We start from the raw sequence: 18,847 nt of genomic DNA, 5'->3' as shown, positions 1-18,847 counted from the left end.
CCTGGGGAGAGCTGGCGGGAGGCTGCCCGCTGTGGCAGCGCTGGGGCCGCCCCTTTCCGTAGGGATGAGCCTGCCGTGTGCGCTGGGATCTGCCGGCACCACACCTGGAGCTGCTCGCCGGGGCCGGGGGCTGCCCTCTCCCCGCGGCCGGTCCCCGGGCGGTGCCGCCGGGCGGGGCAGGAGGGTGCGGCTCGACGCTCGCCGCTCATTGGGCAGCTCTCAGGGGCGTGTCCCAGGCGGGAGCCAATGCGGCCGCAGGGCTGGGAAGGGGCGGGCGCTGATTGGCGGGGGCGCTGCTGGCGCTCTGGCACACCCCCGGGGGGGCGCGGCTCGTCCCCGGGGACGCTGCGATTGGCTTGGCGCTCCACCGCCTCTCCCCGGAGCGAGGCGTGATTGGCTCCGCTGGACAGCGGCGGGCGTGGCCGCGGTGTTGAGGGCAGCCGCGCGGGTCTGTGATTGGCTGAGGCGCGGAGGGGCGCGGCTCCGGCGGCGGCGCGCGGCGCGCCATTGGCGGGGCGGCGGCGGCGGGCGGGGCGCGCGGCGCGGCGGGGCGCGGGTTGGCGGCGGCGGCGGGGGCGCGGCCGGCGGGTGCGCCATGGTGCGGCCGTGAGCGGAGCATGGGGCGGCGGCTCCTCCGGGCGCTCCTCTGCCTCCTCCTCCTGGCCGGCCGCGGGCAGCTGCGTGACGGCGCCGCCGCCGCCACCGCCGCACACGGTGAGACCGCGACCCCGGGCAGGGCGGCTTTGCCCCGGGCTGCGCGAGGGCCGGAAGGAGATTCCCGGGGAGTGGCGGGGCACGGGACTCCGAGGCCGGTGCGGTCGCCGCCGCCGTAGGGTGTTGTCACGGCGTGCAGCGGCGAGTCCGGCCCCTGGCGGATAGCAGGACAGGGCGGCCCGCGACCGGCACCGCGGGTGCGCCATTGGCACCGGGGGCGCCCCTCTCCCGGGGCCGGCGAGCGTGCTAATCCCGGTGCACCCCGCCGGCTGTAGAGTTGCCACCCCGCCGGGCCCGAGAGCCAGCAGCTACGGGACGGGAGCAGAACGGTGCTTGCTCATGCCCGGGGCAAAACCGGTGCCTGGGGCTGCCGCAGGGTGGGAAGCCCGGGCCAGCGGCCCTAAGCGTGGCTTCCTCCGAGACCATGCCGCCCTTTAGCTGCCCTCCGCCTGTAAGTGCGGCCCGCCCGGGCCGGTGCACCCGCTCTTCTGCTGGTCGGTCCTTGCGGTCCGTGCTTGGGGCTCTCGGGAACTCGAGCGTCGCTGTCGATAGCAGGGCTGCAGCCCCACGGCACGGCCCCGGCTCCGCTGACTCACTATCGGGCGCCCGAGGCTTCTGCGCCCCTCGTCCTGCAGCGGCCCGGGAGTGCCGGGATGGATCCGGCTGCACCGGGGGGACCCGCTGCCCCCGGGAGCGAGCGATGAATGGTGCCGGGACTGCTGCGGCCGAGCACCGGCCCGGCCGGGGGAGCCTCCCTGTGCTGGGGCCACCGCCCCTCCCGGCGGAGCGGGGCGTCTCGGCGGGAGAGCGCTGCGCCGTTTCAGCACCGCGGACAGCGCCGGCCCTGCCGCCCCGGCCTGGCCCCCCGCTGCCGCCGAACCTGGGTCTCCGGGTCGCTCTCCCCCGGCAGCGGGATCCTGTGCCCCGCAGCTGCGTGGTCTCCGCCCCAGAGGACGCTGGCCCCTGGGTGTTGGGGTTTCGAGGACCCTCATCCCCACTAGCCCCCTTCCCCCGCGGCGGGCTTGACGGGCCCCTCCCTCCCCTCCCCCCGGTTGTTTTCTCGTTCCTTCCTTGCCATCCGGGGCTGAGTCATCGCCTGCTGCCGTCTCGCTGCTGACGGTCTTGGACCGAAACGGGGGGGGAGAGGAAAGGGGAAGCCACCCCCTGCCCAAGTGCTGCCCGCCGGAGGGGTTGGAGAGGTACACGCCCCACAGCCCCAACACCGCTACATCCATGCTTTGGGGTCCGCCTCGCGGGGAGAGTGGATTCCGGTGTCACTGGGTTGCATCCCTTCCTCGTAGTACCACATGTAGGAGGGCAGCAGATGTGGTTTTGCAGGTCTCAGCTGCCTCAGTCTTACCTAACTGCCAGCACCCCAAAAAACTCCAGGCCTTCCCCACGGTCCAGAACCAAGGGCGTACTTTCTATACAGCCCCCATCTTGTCTCTGAGGGGCAGAAAAGACTGGCACCGAGCCTCTGGGCTACAAAGCTGTGTCCCCTCCCACCATCACCACATTGCATCCCTGTGCTGCTTTTCTGGAGCGTAGGGATCCCCCAAGCAGCTGGTGTTGAGCAAATTCCATTGGAGTCTTCCTTGGGTGCTGTGCTGACTGGCCTGTCTGTCTGTCTGTCCCAGGCTGCCTGTTTGACCGAAGGCTGTGCTCCCCGCAGGAGGTGTGTGTGCAGGGTAAGTGGCCAGCAGGAGTGCAGGGATCCCCTCTCCCTTGCCACGTGTGTGTGAAGGCTACAGGGGTGCCTTGCAGGGGAACCTAGGGTGCAGTGCAGAGGGGCAGGACAGGAGAAAGGTGGGGCTGTGCCTGGAGATCCTCACATCGGGATGTTTGTTCATCCGGTCCCACTGTCTCCCTTCTCTTGCAGATGGGCTGTTTGGGCAGTGCCAGGTGGGCTCCGTGCAGGACAGACCCTACTTCCAGGTCACATCTCCTGTGCTCCAGCGTCTGCAGGATGTCTTGCGGCATCTCATGGCACAAGGTGAACGGGGGAGCGTGGGGGAAGTGGCTGCAGGCCTGTAGGGAGGGGGTCAGGTAGAATTGCCTAATGGCTCTAGAACTGTCTAAGGTCCTGCTGACCCAGGGGCCAGGGTGGGCTGAGGAGGAATGGCGTCAAACCCGGGCCATGGGACACAGGGTCAGAATACCAGGATGGCATCCCATGCACTCACACCATGGTTCCCAGGCTGCCCCATGTCTCACAGACTCCCCCCATGGCAGGGCTCTCGTGGCAGGATGGCATCACCCAGTATGTGATCTCTCAGGAGATGGAGCGCATCCCCCGCCTCCGCCTGCCACCCTCGCTGGAGCCGGTGGCCAGGGACAGGTAGGACAGCGCTGGCAGAGCTCAGTGGAGTAGCTAGGGCTTTGTCCACCAAATGGGGTTTAGGGGATGGACCTCCCCCTTTACCCAGGTGAGTTACCCCAGCACTGTTTGCCTTAAGGTTCCTGCCTCTCCGCAGCGAGCCCCGGCGAGCCCCACTAGCCCCAGACCCTGGCCTTCCAGCAGCTCAGCATTTGGAGCAGCCCACACCACTGCTGCTTTCCCCTCTGGTGCAGCGCTACCTGGAGCACGTCCTGCTGCCCTCCCCACCCCAGCTGGGCTACGAAGAGGCTCTTCTCAATCCTTACTCCTACCACAAGGTAAGCTGGGGAGGGAGCGCCTCCATCTGGGCAGAAAAGTAGAGATTGGCAGGGAGTTGCTGCACTCCCAGCACCTTTCTGCAGGTGCTGGGGTACCCCCTGCCTTCACCATGGGGTGACAGGGGACGTGTGGGGTTTGACATGTGTTTTGGTTGCAGTTCGGCTATCAGGATGGTGCTCACCAGCATCCCGGCAGCTCAGCCAGGCAGAGCTCTCAGACCTCCTCACTGCTGGGCCGGGTCCCTGCCCAGACCCTTTTTGGGGCTGGCCCTGTGCCCTCCTATGGCGGGCAGCCAGGAGTGGATGGGGGGCATCTTTTCCAGGACTTGGGCATGCTTTCCCTGCCCAGAGAGAAGGCTGGCCGCCCGGACCCTGCCAGCACCAGGCTTCAGCACAGCTTGCGGCTCCCCAGTGACTACAGAAACATGGAGGAGAGGGAGCAGCAAGCACCCCTGGCTGCCCAGCCACCCTCTGCACAGACGGGTACCTTGTTCTCCAGCCAGGCACCAACCCTTTTCCCTATCCTGTACCCACAGCCACGAGTTCCTCGTGGCTCAGACTTTCCCTCCTCTTTGGGTTTATGCCCATGGGCAAAATATACCTGCAACCTCACCTGCTCCATCTGCTTCATTCCCGGCCCCTGGTCTCCATGCGGATGCAGAGCATCCAACCTGATGCTATGTCCTCTTGCAGATGCTGCCCTGAAGAGACTGGCTTCTCTCCTGGCCAGCTATGGCCTGGGGCTGCCAGAACTGAGTCCCCAGCAGATAAGCAGCCTATCCACCCTCCTCCAGCTGCTCCAGAGCTCTGGTGAGCTGTGTGCAGGGATGGGACAGGCAGGGACTGGCAGCAGCAGGTGCTAGCATGCCCTGTTTCAGGGTAAGGAATGTTGCTTTTTGGGTGCTGCAGGACCTCTGTCTCTCTCCTTTCCAGGTGTTACTGGCCCTGAAGTGCCCACAGCAAAACGAGTGGGTTTGCAGCAGGGTGATGCTGGAGGAGGTGCCATGCCACAGGTGGGATGAGGGGGAGGAGACATTTCCCCAAGGCTCTCCTCAGAGATTCCAGCTTCTCCCTTTTCCTTCCTTCAGGTGATGGAGGGGAACATGCAGCATGGAGAGGAGCCAGTGCCCCCTTCCTCCACAGTGCCAACGCCCAAAATCCCAGCCAGCAGCTCTCCAGGGGATGGAACAAAGGGCAGGGCAGCACCTTCACCGGCTCCCCAGGCTGAGCCACAGCAGGGACACAGTGGGGATGCTCTCAGCCCTGGAAAGCACATTGTGGTGGAGAAGAAGAGCTACACAGAGATGAAGGACAGTGGGGCACAGCAGGGCATGCGGCCACTAGATGAATATGGCTATATCATCACAGACCAGAAGTGAGAGCTGGGGGTCAGACAAGGGGGTCTGCATGTGTGAAGGGTCTGTATCTCTCCACCAACAGCTGTCACAGTTTCACATGGTTGACCAAACCTGTTGGGTCTGTGGTAGGGTCGGGTTTCTGTGGGGTCAACTCCCCTTGATCCATTTTCTACCCACAGCCCCTGCTACACCCCAAAGCCTTCCTTTCCCAGCCCCCACCAAGGCCAGAGCTCAGTGTTGCAGGATGGCAGGCTGGGAGTGTGTGTGCACAAGTGTCTCTGTGCACGCTCGTGTGCAAGGGGGGTCAGCTCACCCTCAGCACCACACATTGCCACACTCTTACCTCCTGCCTTCCCTGACACCTGCTCTTGCTGTGTGCTTGGGACTCCCTGAGCTGCCTGTCCCTGTTCTCTGACTATGGGGTGCACGGGGCTGTCCCCTCACCCCTGCCACCCCCTCCTTACCCTGACACTGTCCCCACAGACCCCTGGGGCTGGCTGCTGGTGTGCAGCTGCTGGAGCTCCTAGCCAAGCACCTCCACCTCTCCACCGCCAGCTTCATCAACATCAGGTGAGGGGACTGGTACCATGGGGTGCTGCTGCCTCAGCCCTGGCCATGCTCAGCACTCCCAGGCAGGCGGACGGGAGGGACTGGGCTGTGGTGGGAGTGGGTAGGGGGTCTGCATTTCCAGGTCTCACACTGTGTCCCCCTCTCCCTGGCAGCGTTGTGGGTCCTGCGCTTACCTTCCGCATCCGACAGAACCCCCAGAACTTTTCACTGGCAGATGTGGCCAGACAGACTGGTGAGTTGGGCAGTGTCCCTCTGATCTTGTTCCTCTCTTCCCCTCCCAGTTGTGGGGTGCCCCTTCCCAGGGACCAGGAAGAGGACTCCTACCATACATCCCTCCACCTTGGGCTGAACTGGGGAGTGAAGTGGGCAGCTGTCAAAGCTGTCCTTTGGCTCTGTTTCTGGAGGGTTTCTTGTGTGGAGGAGAAGCATGCCTCTGACCATTTCCTCCCTGTCCACAGAGCAAGTGAAGGGAGAGCTGGAGCACGAGCTGGGCCTGAAGATTGTGCAAACCGGAGTGGGAGAGGTAGGAGTGAGCAAGAGTTCCATCCCTTGGGGCTGGGGTGGCCAGGGATAGGGGAGTGGGGATGCTGCCACTGGGTACAAGCCAGGAGCCCCCAGCCCTGGGGTGCAATGGCCTTTGTGAGTGAGCTGTCCCTGCAGGTCTGTGGGGCTTCTGAAGAGCAGAGGAGACTGGGCAGTGTTTGGGATGCTGTGTTTGAGATAGACTCCAGTCCTGTGTTGTAGGACTCCTGTTGGAGACTGTTCCAGTCCTGTCTGTCCATCATCCCCCTCCACTGCCTGGCAGTGCAATCCTACCCAGGGCTCTCAGCTCTTTTCAAAACAAAAGCTCCACAGTGTTTGAAGGTGGTTTGAGAGGATCTCCCAGAGGCTTTTCTTTCCCCCAAGACTGGGGGGCTGCAGGCTGTATCCCTCAAGGCTCATCCTCACCCTTGCCTCCCTCTAGCCTGCACACCCATCTCAGCTGTGGCCTGGGCACTCGAGCACTGGGATGTTCCCAGAGCACCCCACAAACTATAGCTAGGCAGGCAAAATGCCATCATGTCCCCAGAGAATGGCAAAGCAGCTGGAGGCAGGCATGGAACAGGAACCATCTGTTCAGAGAGGGGTTACCCCTCCCCCTGCTCCTCTGGGGAGCCACAGGAACAGTCTCCTGGGGCAGGGAGCAGGGGTTGGAGATAGGGACCAAGCCTGGCTCCCGTATTTGCAGCCTGAGGAGGAAAAATGGTGTAGCACATCCCCAGCCCAGTGTCCCCATTTCTCACTTCTTGTGATATGGCTGTAGTTGTGAGCAGGGAGGGAGGAAGGAAGAAAGGGGGAGCTTTGCAGGAGGCCATGAAGAAGGGGTGGCCTGGCCACTGAGGCATCCTGTCTCTATCAGCAATATGTAGAGTGTGTCTATGGCAATGCCTTTTGATAAGGCAGATGGCCAGAATTGGGAGAGATGTCAGAGATGACAGAAATGGAGCTCAGAGGAAGCTGAAGCAGCTTTGCAAGCCCCCTGACCTTCCCAGTTCTAAGCAACTTGTGCTTTCCCTTCATTCCCTCCTGGCTCTGGGACTGGTGCAAGATTTGAAGAAGATGAAGGGAGGCAGGGAGACAGCAAGGCTTAGGGAGGCCTTGAGAGAGAGATTCCTTCTGTGCCCCCTGGCTCTGCTGACACCTCCAGGCGCTGCAGGGCTGCTCCTGCTTGGGTGCCCCAGGGAGCTGGGAGGTGCAGGGCCTGGTGGGTGCCCTGGCTGCAGGACTGGCTGGACCTTGATGGCAGTCAGGTGCTGGGGGGCAGGTGGCAGCAGGGACACCTAGGCTGGGGACATCCCCAGGCGATGATGATGATGATGTAGTTGATGATGGTGCAGTGTTCCCTCGGTAACCTCATCAGGCTGATAGCCAATGGGAGGCTGTGGCAATGAGGTAATGCAGGGCTCTGGCAGCTCATTGGGCACAGGATGTTTGAATTGGTGATGCCTCAGCATCCCTGTGCTGCCCTAGCTGGACCTAAGCAGTCATGGCATTTACAGGAAGGTCTTGTCCAGCAAGGCCTGAGCAACATCCTGTTCCAGCGTGGGACTAGCATAGATTGGGGTGTCTCCCACAATCATAGGGAAGGAGCCCTAGAGACACTACCTGCAAGATGGCAGGGGCTGCTCTGTGACCTAACTGAGGAGGCCAACAGGGAGGACTTGTCCCCTAACTGCTACAGCTGGGATGGTACCAGCAGTGCTGGCATATTCCCCACCCTGTCTCCCTCACTGTTCTGCTGTGGAGCAGTAGCTGCAGGGGAGAGCCAGCCTCAGTTGGGAAGCTCTCCTGGAAGTAGTGCACCCAGCGCTGCAGTTGCTTATCCTACACCATTAACTCCTTGAGTTCCTCAGAGCTGCCTTGTTGATCTCCAGCTGGGCAGAAGGAGGTCATGGAACCAAAGTTCTAAGGGGCTACTGCCTGCCTTGTAGAAGGGCAGTCCAGGCTGTGTCTGTCCTCAGGCAGCAGCCCTGAGTGCTGGAAGCAGAGAAATAGGAAGTTACTGCTACCTGGGCTTGGCCAAGCTCCTCCAGCTCCAGGGACACCATTGTAGCAGTGCCCTATGTGACACGTAGGTGGGTGCACTCTGCCTCACCCCAGTGACACCAGCTCTGCCCCAGCTGAGGGTGCTGGGAGAATCAGCACCCTCAGGAAAGGGAAGAAAGAGCCCTTGCTCTGTTTTGACCCCCCAGCAACCCCAAATGTGCCGCAGAATAAGGTCTCTGTTCCCCTCAGCCCCATGCTAACTAACACTTACCCGGCTCGGTCCCCAGCGAAATGAGGCTGCTGCCTACTCACGCCCATCCCGCTTTGGGGATGGCTTCCACTCGGTGCTGCTGACCTTCATCGCACTGGCCTGCCTGGCTGTCATTGCCATCGCAGTGTCTGCGGCCTTCTGCCTCCGGCGCCATGCCAAGCAGCGGGAGAAGGAGCGCCTGGCTGCCCTGGGGCCGGAGGGTGCTGGCGACACCACCTTCGAGTACCAGGTAGGACCCTGCGGGTCGTGGGACCCCGCAGGATGCGTCACTGCTGTGCGTCAGCGTGGCTCAGGATGCATGGAGCTGCCCTGTGGCAGCGTTGTGGCCAAGGGACAGGGCTCTTGCCGGGCTTCCCCAGGAGCTGTGCCGCCAGCACATGGCTGCCAAGTCTCTCTTTGGCCGCACTGAGGCACCGGCAGCACCAGCGGAGACTTCGAGGGTCAGCAGTGTCTCGTCCCAGTTCAGCGACGCTCCACAGCCCAGCCCCAGCTCCCACAGCAGCACACCCTCCTGGTGCGAGGAGCCTGTCCAGTCCAACATGGACATCTCCACCGGACACATGATCCTGGTGAGCCAGCCTGGAGGGGTGCCAGCCCCCTCCCCAGCCCTGCATCTGCCCCTCTGCTGCTGGGCTGACTCACGCACCTCTGCCCCAGGCCTATATGGAGGACCACCTCCGAAACAGGGACCGGCTGGCCAAGGAGTGGCAGGCGCTCTGTGCCTACCAAGCTGAGCCCAGCATCTGCTCCATTGCCCAGAGTGAAGCCAACCTGAAGAAGAACCGCAACCCCGACTATGTGCCCTGTGAGCATCCCAGCCACCTGCCCCAAGGATCAGCCCCAGGGACCAGCTGTCCTGCTAGAGCAGGGTGTGGGGCATGGGAACACTCAGGGCTGTGGCTGGTTGCAGCATTAGTGTGCCTGCAGCTCCTCTAGCCACTCACCAAACCTGGCCTGTTCCCCCAGATGATCACGTACGAATCAAGCTGAAAGCCGAGAGCAACCCATCCCGCAGTGACTTCATCAATGCCAGTCCAATCGTGAGTGATCACTGGGGCCTGCTGCCCTGCCACCCTGCTCCTTGATGTGCCCAGCCCAGGTGAGGTTTTCACTCTGGGATAGAGCTGGACTGAAGTTACATCCCCGAGGGCTACAGATGTGAGCTTAGTGCCTGCCCCATTGCTCAAACAATTCTTAAATCTCATTTTCCTCCTGGCTGGGGCACCTGAATCTCCCTTCCCAACATTCCTATAACCCTTGGAGTATCTCCCTACTCTTTCAAGTGTCACCAGCCCCTGGCTGAAGAGCATGAAGTCTGATACCCCCTTTCCTGCTCCAGATTGAACATGACCCACGGATGCCAGCGTACATTGCCACACAGGGGCCGCTGTCCCACACCATTGCTGACTTCTGGCAGGTGAGTGTCACACAGCTGTGCCAGCCCATTGAGGTCCCTTCGTGTGCTGCCCCAAAATGGGTCACAAGGGCTTGACTGCTCTCTCACCTGGGCTGTCCCCCAGCAGTGAAACCCCCCTTGCCTTGCCCACAGATGGTGTGGGAACATGGCTGCACCGTCATTGTCATGCTGAGCCCCCTGGCCGAGGACAGTGTCAAGCAGTGTGACCGCTACTGGCCGGATGAAGGCTCCTCTCTTTACCACATTTATGAGGCAAGTGTGGCAGGTAGCCTGGGGCATGGAGCATCCTCCAGCCCCTGTTCCCCTGAGCACAGCCCCCTTGCTCAGCACTGATGCCCACTGTCTGCCTCACTTGAGCAGGTGAACCTGGTATCAGAGCACATCTGGTGCGAGGATTTCCTGGTGCGCAGCTTCTACCTGAAAAATGTGCAGTCGCAGGAAACCCGCACCCTGACGCAGTTCCACTTCCTCAGCTGGCCGGCCGAGGGCATCCCCACCACCACCCGGCCCCTCCTTGACTTCCGCAGGTGAGCGCCCACCTGGCACTGTGCCAGCCCTTGGGGAGCCAGCGGTGATCCCAAAGCAGGCCACTGATGGGCAAGGATATTGCTGTCACGATGATGAGGGTCAGGGCCGTGGCATGGACCAAGTGCAGGGACTAGGAGCTGCCATGGATGGGAAGGAGGAAAAAAGACAGGTTTTGCCAACTTGGGATGAGGCTCAATGGAGTTCGGTGGCCAAGAAACCTCTGGCTAAGATTGCCAGGGCCCTCCAGCCTTCACAGTGAGGGTGGGAAAGTGCTCTTCCCCAGAGCTGGCATGGAGGGCAGCATTGACTGGCACCTTCCTCAGCCATGGGTGCAAGAAAAAATCCCCAGAGTCAGCCTTAAACCAGCTGTGACCCATTGCTCCCAATGCCCTACAGCCAGTGGTGGATCCCCAGCTAGCCCAGGGCAAGAGCTGCAGGACTGGGACTGCTCCCAGGAGACTTGCTTGCCCAGGTCTTTGGGTCCCTGGGTGGTGGTGGGCTCTTGCCAGTCACAGGCTGCTCACTGTCCCTAGGTTGTGTGGGGCAAGGGACCCAGCCTAGGGCAGCGGGGGGTTCTCTGAGCATGTCGCCCTCCTCTCAGTCCCGCTCACGCTCTCTCTCTCTCTCTGTCTGTCTCTGTCTCTCTCTCGCAGCTGCCGGCGTCATTTTTGTGATTTGCAGCTAGTAATCTGGCTCCAGTTGCATAGTCACAAAAGTGATCGTTGGCAGCCGTGCCTGCTGCATGGAGCATGCCAGGAGCCCCACCGGCGCCTGGCCCCCAGCTTCACGCCCCACCGGACCAGAGCCGCTCCCTGGGGGTCCTGCCACTGCTCCCCTCCCCAGGCTGGGCACCTGAGGAACTGAACTCCTCTCCCTGCCCCAGCCACTTTCCACTCGTGGTCCCCATCCCATGTCCAGCACCATTGTGGAGGCAGGAGGAGCCATGAGCGGGACCCCCAGGGCCACATCATGGTGTGCCGCTGCCCTGCCTCACTGAGCACAGCAAGGGACACCTAGCACAGCCTTGACCCTGGCACAGCAGGGCACTGATCTGTTCCCTCTTATCCTTGCAGGAAGGTGAACAAGTGCTACCGGGGTCGCTCCTGCCCCATTATCGTGCACTGCAGGTACTGCAGGGGATGGAGGGGCATTTGGGCTTGAGGGTGACTGAAGGCTGGGTACCTGCTGCCCAGGACCGATCCCATTGGAACCAGCTCCCCTGGACCAAGCCTCTGTGTTTTGCAGTGATGGTGCAGGCAGGACTGGGACATACATCCTTGTTGACATGGTCCTGAACCGCATGGCCAAAGGTAGGTGCAGGGAAGCACCATTTCTGCCCTGTCCAAGAGCTTGGCCTGTAAACTCCCCTCCTAGCACCCCTCTCTCCCTCTGCCCCAGGGGTGAAGGAGATAGACATAGCTGCTACACTGGAGCACATCCGAGATCAGCGGCCTGGTATGGTGCAGACCAAGGTACGCCCCAAACTGGGGATCCTCTCCCTCCCCATAAGCATGCATAGCCCCTGGGGCTGGGCTGGCAGGGACCCTCACTCTGCTCCTGCTGTGCTCCTGCAGGACCAGTTTGAGTTTGCACTGACGGCTGTGGCCGAGGAAGTGAATGCCATCCTGAAGGCACTGCCGCAGTGATGGTGAGGAGCCCTCTCTCCCCCTCTTGTCTGCCCCCTGCCCTGCGCTTCGCACTCTCCTCACCGGCCTCTGGGGCTGCTCTCCCTGTAAAATGGTGTCTGTGCTTCTGGCTCTGTTCCCCCTGCCCCCAGGCACCCCTTCCCATCTCCCCAAGGACACTGACCTCAGGCCCTCTGTGTGCAGGAACCCCATCACACCCACTGTCACCTCAGAGGGGGACAGGGCTTGTGGCCCCTAAGCCCTGTGGTGGGGGACACCAGGTGGTGCTGCTGGGAGCTGGCAGGGGGACTCCCCAACCTGTCAGCTCTTTTGTGTTAGCCCTTTTCCTGTACCCATGTGGGGGGCAGAAGTGGAGGCAGGGGTCCCCTCCACAGCTGGGGGGAGTATGGGGTGCAGGGGGGCCTGGCCCAGCCCCACTCCAGGTCCCATTTGTGTGCTCCCTGCCTAGTCACTCAAGCAGAAGAAAAATTTCTAGAGAACTATAATTTTGTATCTTGATGTGAATAAAGTTCTTGTGTCACGTTCGTGCAGCTGCAGCCAGGCCTGGCCTCTGACTGTGTGTATTGGGATGGCACAGGGAGGAAATGTCACGTTTGTCAATCTCTATCCCTGCACTCGGCAACTGCCAGACAAGTACAGCTCACCGCAGGCAAAGATGAGAACCCTGCATCCCCAGCCCAGAAAAACCGCACAGGAAGAAGCTACTGCAAACAGGTTTATTGACAGCTGTTAGCAGAAGGTGGTCAGAGAGGGGGGGCTAGAGCGAGGAGGAGGGCAGAGCCCAGCCCTGCTGGCTGAGCCCAGCCATGCTGCCCCTCGCTGTGTACAGCCAGCACCCCCCCAGCAGCCTAATCTACAGCAACCCCCATCCCCACCCTCTCCACCACGCTGTGGTGCCCAGGGCCTCTCCCCACAGCCCCAGGTATTGCTTGGCCGCAAGTCCTGTCATGCCCCCCCTCACCGCATCCCACGGAGCCAGAGGGTGCTGGGGGAAGGGGGTGGCAGGGGGTGGCCGTGCAGGGAGAAAGCGGAGTCCTGGTTGGGAGAGCCTCCGTGGGCGAGTGGGCGTGCGCGGTCCCCGGGCGCAGCAGCCTCAGAACACACCTGGGGAGACAAGCGGAGGGGGGTACACAACAGCACCTGTGAAATCCTCCTCGGCCAACGGCTGGGGAGAGGCAGGGATGGAGGGAGGAAGGACTCAGGCAGAAGAGGAAGATAGCCAAGGCAGAACTACAGGCACCGGAGAGGATAGAAACACTTGTGAACATCACAGAGGGTCACTGCTGCTGCTGTGGGAAGCAAGGAGGGACAGTGTCCTGGAGGGTGTGCAAGGCATACGAAAGGGAGTGACCAGGCAGAGTCTGCAAGGAGACAGGAGGAGGGAGTACAGGCAGGAACAGCATCCAGAGGGAAGAGACAAGACACAAGGCACCAAGCACAGGCTATGTGCGCAGCCCTCCTCACAAGGAGGGGAGCTCAACTCAGCACTCCCCACACCCTGGGCAGGGGAAGGCCGCAGCCAGGGAGGCACCTGCTGGAGACCCTGCCAGCCTGCAGGGCTGGCAGGGAGAGAGGGGCAGGCACAGCCAGAGCATGCCTGCCCATGGGCTCCCCATGCTTCCAGAAGCCAGGTCAGGGAGCTGCCCCTCTTCCTGGGACCCCATCAAAGAGGCTCCTCTTCAAGCCACTACCTCCAAATCTGGGAGCCTCCAACACTGGATGCCACTAGCCATCCACTCACCTGAGCAAGGAGGAAGGGCAGAAGAGACCCCCTCCCTTGCTAGGGGAGGCAGGAGCTGAGTTCCAAGCAGTGGGACTCCACACCTGCTTTCCTCTCCCTGCTCCACGCTCAGAGCAGGGGGCAGTGCCACAGCTTCACTTTGGGGGCAGGTTCGTGCCCCACTGTAGCAGAACTGCTGGCCCCCTGTGGCTCCTGCTCCAGCCTCCCCCGGGCACCACGGGATCTGCGGGTGGAGGAGGGGCTGCTGTGGCTGCCCCCCGGTGGTGACAGGGAGCCGGGGCTGTGCCCACCTGCTTGGTGGTGCCCCGCAGCTTCCATCTCAGAGAGGCTGTAGGCCATGGCCAGCTGCAAGTCCTCATCCTCATCCTCGCTATCCGTGTAGAGGCAGACAGGTGAGGAGCTCGAGGTGTGATGCGGGGCCGGTGCTGGCGGTGAGGGGGGCCGTGGCCTGGGGAAGGCTTGCTGCTCCCGCCGGCTCAGCTCCAGCCCCAGAGCCATGTCATCAGGAACACCTGCAGGAACAGGAGCAAGGGCTGGAGGACTCACCCACTCCAGTTCCCCAAAGCTGGTGTGGGGCCCTGGCACCTCCAACCCACCCCACCAATTCTTCAGAGCAGGGCTCCAAACCAGGGCCAATCAAGGCTCAGTCCAAAACAAAGCCTGGATGCAGCACCTCCCAGCCACCCCAAAGGGAAAGGGCACTGATCTCCACAACTCAGTCTGCAGTGCCACTTCTCACCATCAATGTGGATCGACTTCAGCTCCCCATCCTCCTCCACTTCCACCCGCTCCCGCCCGTTCTCAATAATCCTGCAGACAGACAGACAAAACAGATGGACAGTCAAGGGCCACGCAGCCAGTGCACCTCCACAGGAAGTTGCAGGATTGGGGGCCTGCGGCTAGAGAGAAGTCTGTGGGAGCAAGGTGGGTTGGCACTGCCCTCACCTCTTGGTGGTGATACGCCTGCCGTTAACAAAGGTAGTGGAGGTGGAAACAGAGCGGAAGCCCATGCCTGCATCTGCACCAGAGCTGAAGGATGAGGCGAAGAAATCTAGAGATGGGAGCAACAAGGTTGGTGCTAGGGTGGGTGGCAAGAGGAGGGACTCTCTTGCTGTGAGGAATGGCAGTGTCTCTTACCTGAGGATCCTGGGAAGGGGGAAAAGAAGTGGCCTCCCCCATGGTGCCGATGGCCAGGTCCTCGCAGCTCAGAGAAGGGCAGCATGTCGTCTGAAAGGCAGGCCCCTCCCATCAGCATTACCCCATCAGCTTATGAACCAGAAACAGGGCAGTGATGTGGGGACTCTCTGCCAGGGCCAGCCATGAGCTCTATCTCCAAGCTCAGCAGCTGCCCCACAGACAGTGAGATGCCCACAAGCCAGCCTCCTCTGCCCCACACGTACCAAAGAATTCAGCAAAGGGGTCTCGTCCACCAAAGAACTCCCGGAAGACATCGTGAGCGCTGCGGAAGGTGAAGGTGAATTCAGGGGCCCCAGCACTGGCCCTAGAGCCCCCTGGTCCTGCTGGAGGGAAGACACTCAGTCTTAAATAGAGCCCTGGGTGACCTCTCCCCTGCAGGGTGGGGAGCCCTGGTGGCACTGACCCACACTGTGTCTTCAGACAGGGATGTATCCAGAGCTGTTCTAACCCCCATGGCCCTACTCACCTGCTCCCATGAGTCCATCCTTGCCATAGCGGTCGTAGACATCGCGCTTCTGCTCTGGAAGAAGAAAGGGGGCTGCAGGGAAGCTGGCTGCCAGGCAGGGACAGGAGCACTGACACTTCTCCCAACTAAGGGAGGTGCAGAACAGCAGGGAGCAAGAGGAGGCAGTTGGCACAAGCCCCTGCTACCCCAGCACTGCACCCAAACCCAAGTAACACCACTGGGCAAGAATGCAAAAGCTTTAGCCCCACTGGGGAGATGCCATTGCAGATGCCAACAGCTCAGCATCTCTCCCAAGGGCTTTTTTGGGAGACGTGTGAGGAAGTAACCACGCCCCACAAGCTATGTGCAAAAGCCGTAGGGATCCACTGCCTCCTGGGGACAGCCAGGGATGCAACCTGGGTGAGCCCAGAAGAAGGACATCCCAGTGTGAACAGTCCCAAGGGCAGACACACACACACACACAGAGACATCACTGTGGCCTCTTACTGTCCGACAGCACTTCGTATGCCTCGGCGATCTCCTTGAACCTCTGCTCAGCGTACTCCTTGTTGTCTGGGTTTTTATCTGGGTGCCATTTCAGCGCAGCCTTCCTGTACCTGCAGAGAGGGGCAGTGATGGGCACGCAGCAGTCCTTGGGGCTCTGTAGCCAGGAACCCACATCTGAGCATACACCTCCCAGCCTGTGGGCAGGGGCACCCCAAGCCTGCTTCATCCAGTACCCTACAGCCTCAGGCACCAAACAGGAGCTTCCTGGACTAGTTCTGCCTCCTGAGAAGAGTATGAGTTTTCATATATAAATATATACATATATACACACATATATAAACATATTTCTGCACCCACACACCAATACACACAGACTAAATCAACAAAGCAGAAATGACCCCAGAACTTCAGCACAACCACAGTAGTGCAACATGTGTCCACCTCAGCTGCCCTTATTGATGGCTCTGGACAATGCTCACAGGTTTGTTCTGGAGCCTTCATGGGCTCCACTCTGAGTGTGCATGGACCAGGGGTTGCTAGGAGCCCTCTGGGGCCAGGAAAGCACCAGCAGCCATCTCCTCCCCACTGCAGCTAGGTTAACCCATGCTTCCCAGCTTCTCCCACTCACTCTTGAGAAGCCCCCCATGGGGACCTCTGTCACCTGTTGGCAAGCCAGCAATCCACTGGCATTCCCCTCTGGCGATGCCTCACCCCAGTGAGAGCAGCAGCATCTCGGCAAGGCACCAGGCAGGAATTGCAGAGATTCAGGAAACTCTATCAGCTCCCCAGCAGTACCTGGGGCACAGCACCAACCTGCACAAAGGGCCCACATCCCTAAAAGGGGACATGCTGCTCTTCACCCTGTGACCTCGTCCCCTGACTTTGATGCCAGCAGAGTCCCTGTGCCCCAACCATCTGCCATCCCTGCACCCTCTGGCAGAGAGAGGGGGGACCACTGACACTTGCCTTCCAGCCTTCCAGCTGACAGCAGGGAGAAAGGCACCAAACCCCACCAAAAGATGCCTTTGTATGGCAGCCCAACCCCACTCTGGCATCCATACAAAGGAAACAAAGGCTGAATTGTCACCTCTGGAGCTGGGCCCTGTCCACACCGCCTCAAAGGGAGCCCCCGAATCGCTGGGACCAGGAGGGGGTGGCTTGGGGGACTGTGCCCCACAGGCAGGGGCACGCTGCCATACACTTACGCCTTCTTGATGTCCTCAGCGGTGGCATTGCGGCTCACCCCCAGCGCTTCGTAGTAGTCGACCATGACGTAAGCTGTCCCACGGGGTCGCTGCAGGGGGAGAAGGCAAAGTCAGGGGTCCACAGGCACAGCCTGATAGCGCTGGGTGTGGGACAGCAAGGGCACGCTGCTTACCCTCTCCAGCCCCTCGGCCACCCCACTGCCTCCCGAGAGCAACTCAGTGCCACACCATGCCCAGCTCCCCAGCCCCCTGCCCGCACCTGGGAGCACCTACAGCCCCAGTCGGTGGGACCCTGTGCTGCTGACACACCGCCGTTCCGGCGCCACCCCAACTTGCCCGGGCAGGGGGAAGGGGCCCCGCTGCCGGCGCCGCTCCCGGCCCGCTTGCCCCGGGGGCTCGGCCGCGGGGGCAGCGGGAGGGCGCAGCCCGCTAAGGTGCTTAGCGGCTGGAGCGGATTAAGAGCTCAGCGGTAACCCTCCCCGGGCACGCCGGGATACTTCCATCGGCCGGCCCGCTCCAGGTGGGGGATAGGAGCAGAACGCGGCCGTCGCAGCCCCCCGCGACCCCCCGGTGTACCGTCCCGCCCCCGGTACTCGCCCCCGGCCCGCGAGTCCCAGCTGACGGGAGGGCGGTGCTGCCGCTGGCACCGGCACCAGTACGGCGGCACTGGCACCGCCCCCCGGCCCGGCCGTAAACACGGCGCTCCCGGGGCCACCCGCTGCTGCTGGAAGTTTCCGCACCCCGCCCCGCCGCCACCGGCGGGCGGCCCTGGGCCGCGGCCAGCGGATCTGGGGCACCGGGAGGGGCGGTGGCGGCGGCACGGCGAGGGACACCGCTGGCCCCGCTCCCCCCGTGCGCCACGGGCCGCCGCTCCCCGATGGTCCCTCGCGCCCCGCTCCCCCCGTCCCGCTCCGGAGCCCACCTGAGCGCCGCCGCCGAGCCCTCCCCGCCCGCCCGGGCCGCCCGCGGCCGGTGTCGCGCGTCCCCCGCGCCCGGGCCACCGCGGGCCTGGAGGCGGTGCCGCTGCGTGACGGGCGGCGGCCGCAGCCAACCGCGGCCCCTGACGTCACGGGCTCGCCGTTCGCCGGGTGACGCAATGGCAGGCGCGTTGTGCCGCGAGCGCGGCCGCTCCGCCGAGCGGGTCCGCCTCAGCCCGCTGTCCGTCCCCGCGCCTGCTCCTCCGCTCCCGGGGCCGCGCCTGGGCCCCGGACAGCGCCGCCGAGGTGCGGGTGCGGCGGCACCGAGCTGTCCCGCTGGTGGCGGTGCTGACAGCGCACCGCACCGGGGCACGGCCGCAGCCCTCGGCGCCGTGTGCCGCTGGCGTCCCGCCGAGTCAGCTGCCCGGCCGGTCCCGCCGGGAAGGAGGAGCCGGCCGGGGGGGACAGCTGAGGTGACTCAGCGCTTTGTCGGGGCGGGGGACGTGACGGGGCGCAGCTTGCCAGACAGGCGGGCTCGGGTCCCTGCCTGGCACCGGTGTGGCACCGGCAGCCGCGAGCGCCAGGGTGCCCAGGCCCCCGGAGAAGCGGGACCGTGCATTAGGAGCTGCGTTGTTGACTTTTCTCGTTCATGGCCCCTGCAGCCTCAGCTGCTGCAGAGGGGCTGTGCTCACCCATTCTCAGGGTCCTGGGCGGTCTCGCTCACCTGCACCTCTGAGTGTGTCCTCGCCACGGAGATCTGTGATTCCCTCTTGAGGCCTGCATGGGAGAAGGAAGGAGATTGAGCTCTCTGCAGGGTCAGAGCTTTTTGGATCCACTGCCACACCTACACACATCAGGAATCGTCCTCAACTCCCATAAATTCCTAGCTGGGAAGGCTGGCAGAATCAGGAGGCCTGAACCTGAGACAGGCCATTCCCAGCACTCCTCCGGGACAAGTTTCAGGACAGATATCCCCGAGAAGAGCCTTCCCCAGCCATGAGTCGTGCACCTGGGGTGGATGAAATGCCAAGGGCATCATCTCGTGTGCCAAAGGCATTTCTCTTTCCAAGCGATGGGAGACTATTGCCATCAGACAGCTACTTGATGATTTCCTTGAGCAACGGCTTGGAGTATTTCCTGCCACTAGGGA

At 62.5% G+C, this 18,847-nt stretch overlaps 2 protein-coding genes across 11 annotated transcripts; one reads left to right on the top strand and one right to left on the bottom strand.

Annotated features, from left to right (window-relative positions):
- Positions 1 to 552: 552 nt before the first annotated feature.
- PTPRN (protein tyrosine phosphatase receptor type N) lies at positions 553 to 12,218 on the top strand. Of its 5 annotated transcripts, none has more exons than XM_058840202.1 (23): positions 553 to 714; positions 2,352 to 2,402; positions 2,594 to 2,707; positions 2,947 to 3,052; positions 3,189 to 3,369; positions 3,528 to 3,852; positions 4,063 to 4,179; positions 4,303 to 4,382; positions 4,458 to 4,744; positions 5,211 to 5,297; positions 5,450 to 5,529; positions 5,756 to 5,820; positions 8,111 to 8,323; positions 8,454 to 8,663; positions 8,752 to 8,899; positions 9,061 to 9,134; positions 9,434 to 9,511; positions 9,644 to 9,763; positions 9,872 to 10,038; positions 11,113 to 11,166; positions 11,285 to 11,349; positions 11,414 to 11,511; positions 11,614 to 12,218. In XM_058840202.1, exons 1-23 carry the CDS (start codon positions 618 to 620, stop codon positions 11,683 to 11,685), a joined length of 2,889 nt encoding a protein of 962 aa, XP_058696185.1. In that variant the 5' UTR covers positions 553 to 617; the 3' UTR covers positions 11,686 to 12,218. The 5 variants fall into 5 exon arrangements, with proteins under 5 accessions (XP_058696185.1, XP_058696188.1, XP_058696187.1 ...); XM_058840205.1 differs by having other exon boundaries at positions 3,171 to 3,369; positions 4,303 to 4,337; positions 11,438 to 11,511; XM_058840204.1 differs by having other exon boundaries at positions 3,171 to 3,369; positions 4,303 to 4,337.
- A 169-nt stretch (positions 12,219 to 12,387) lies between these two features.
- On the bottom strand, positions 12,388 to 17,840 carry DNAJB2 (DnaJ heat shock protein family (Hsp40) member B2). 6 transcript variants are annotated; one of them, XR_009277774.1, is made up of 9 exons: positions 16,781 to 16,869; positions 15,576 to 15,685; positions 15,090 to 15,143; positions 14,827 to 14,946; positions 14,564 to 14,653; positions 14,372 to 14,477; positions 14,166 to 14,236; positions 13,427 to 13,938; positions 12,388 to 12,789 (listed from the first exon to the last, which is right to left on the bottom strand). XR_009277774.1 is itself a non-coding variant. In XM_058840209.1 (9 exons), the coding sequence occupies exons 2-9, from the start codon at positions 16,843 to 16,845 to the stop codon at positions 13,535 to 13,537; spliced, it is 1,020 nt and encodes a 339-aa protein (XP_058696192.1). In that variant the 5' UTR covers positions 16,846 to 16,869; positions 17,703 to 17,840; the 3' UTR covers positions 12,388 to 13,534. The 6 variants fall into 6 exon arrangements, 5 of the variants coding, with proteins under 5 accessions (XP_058696192.1, XP_058696194.1, XP_058696195.1 ...); XM_058840209.1 differs by adding an exon at positions 17,703 to 17,840 and having other exon boundaries at positions 12,388 to 13,938; XM_058840211.1 differs by adding an exon at positions 17,378 to 17,535 and having other exon boundaries at positions 12,388 to 13,938.
- Positions 17,841 to 18,847: the final 1,007 nt, after the last annotated feature.

The sequence above is a fragment of the Poecile atricapillus genome, chromosome 5, assembly GCF_030490865.1.
Source record: "Poecile atricapillus isolate bPoeAtr1 chromosome 5, bPoeAtr1.hap1, whole genome shotgun sequence".
Taxonomy (NCBI): domain Eukaryota; kingdom Metazoa; phylum Chordata; class Aves; order Passeriformes; family Paridae; genus Poecile; species Poecile atricapillus.
This window is presented reverse-complemented; position numbering and strand designations above follow the sequence as displayed.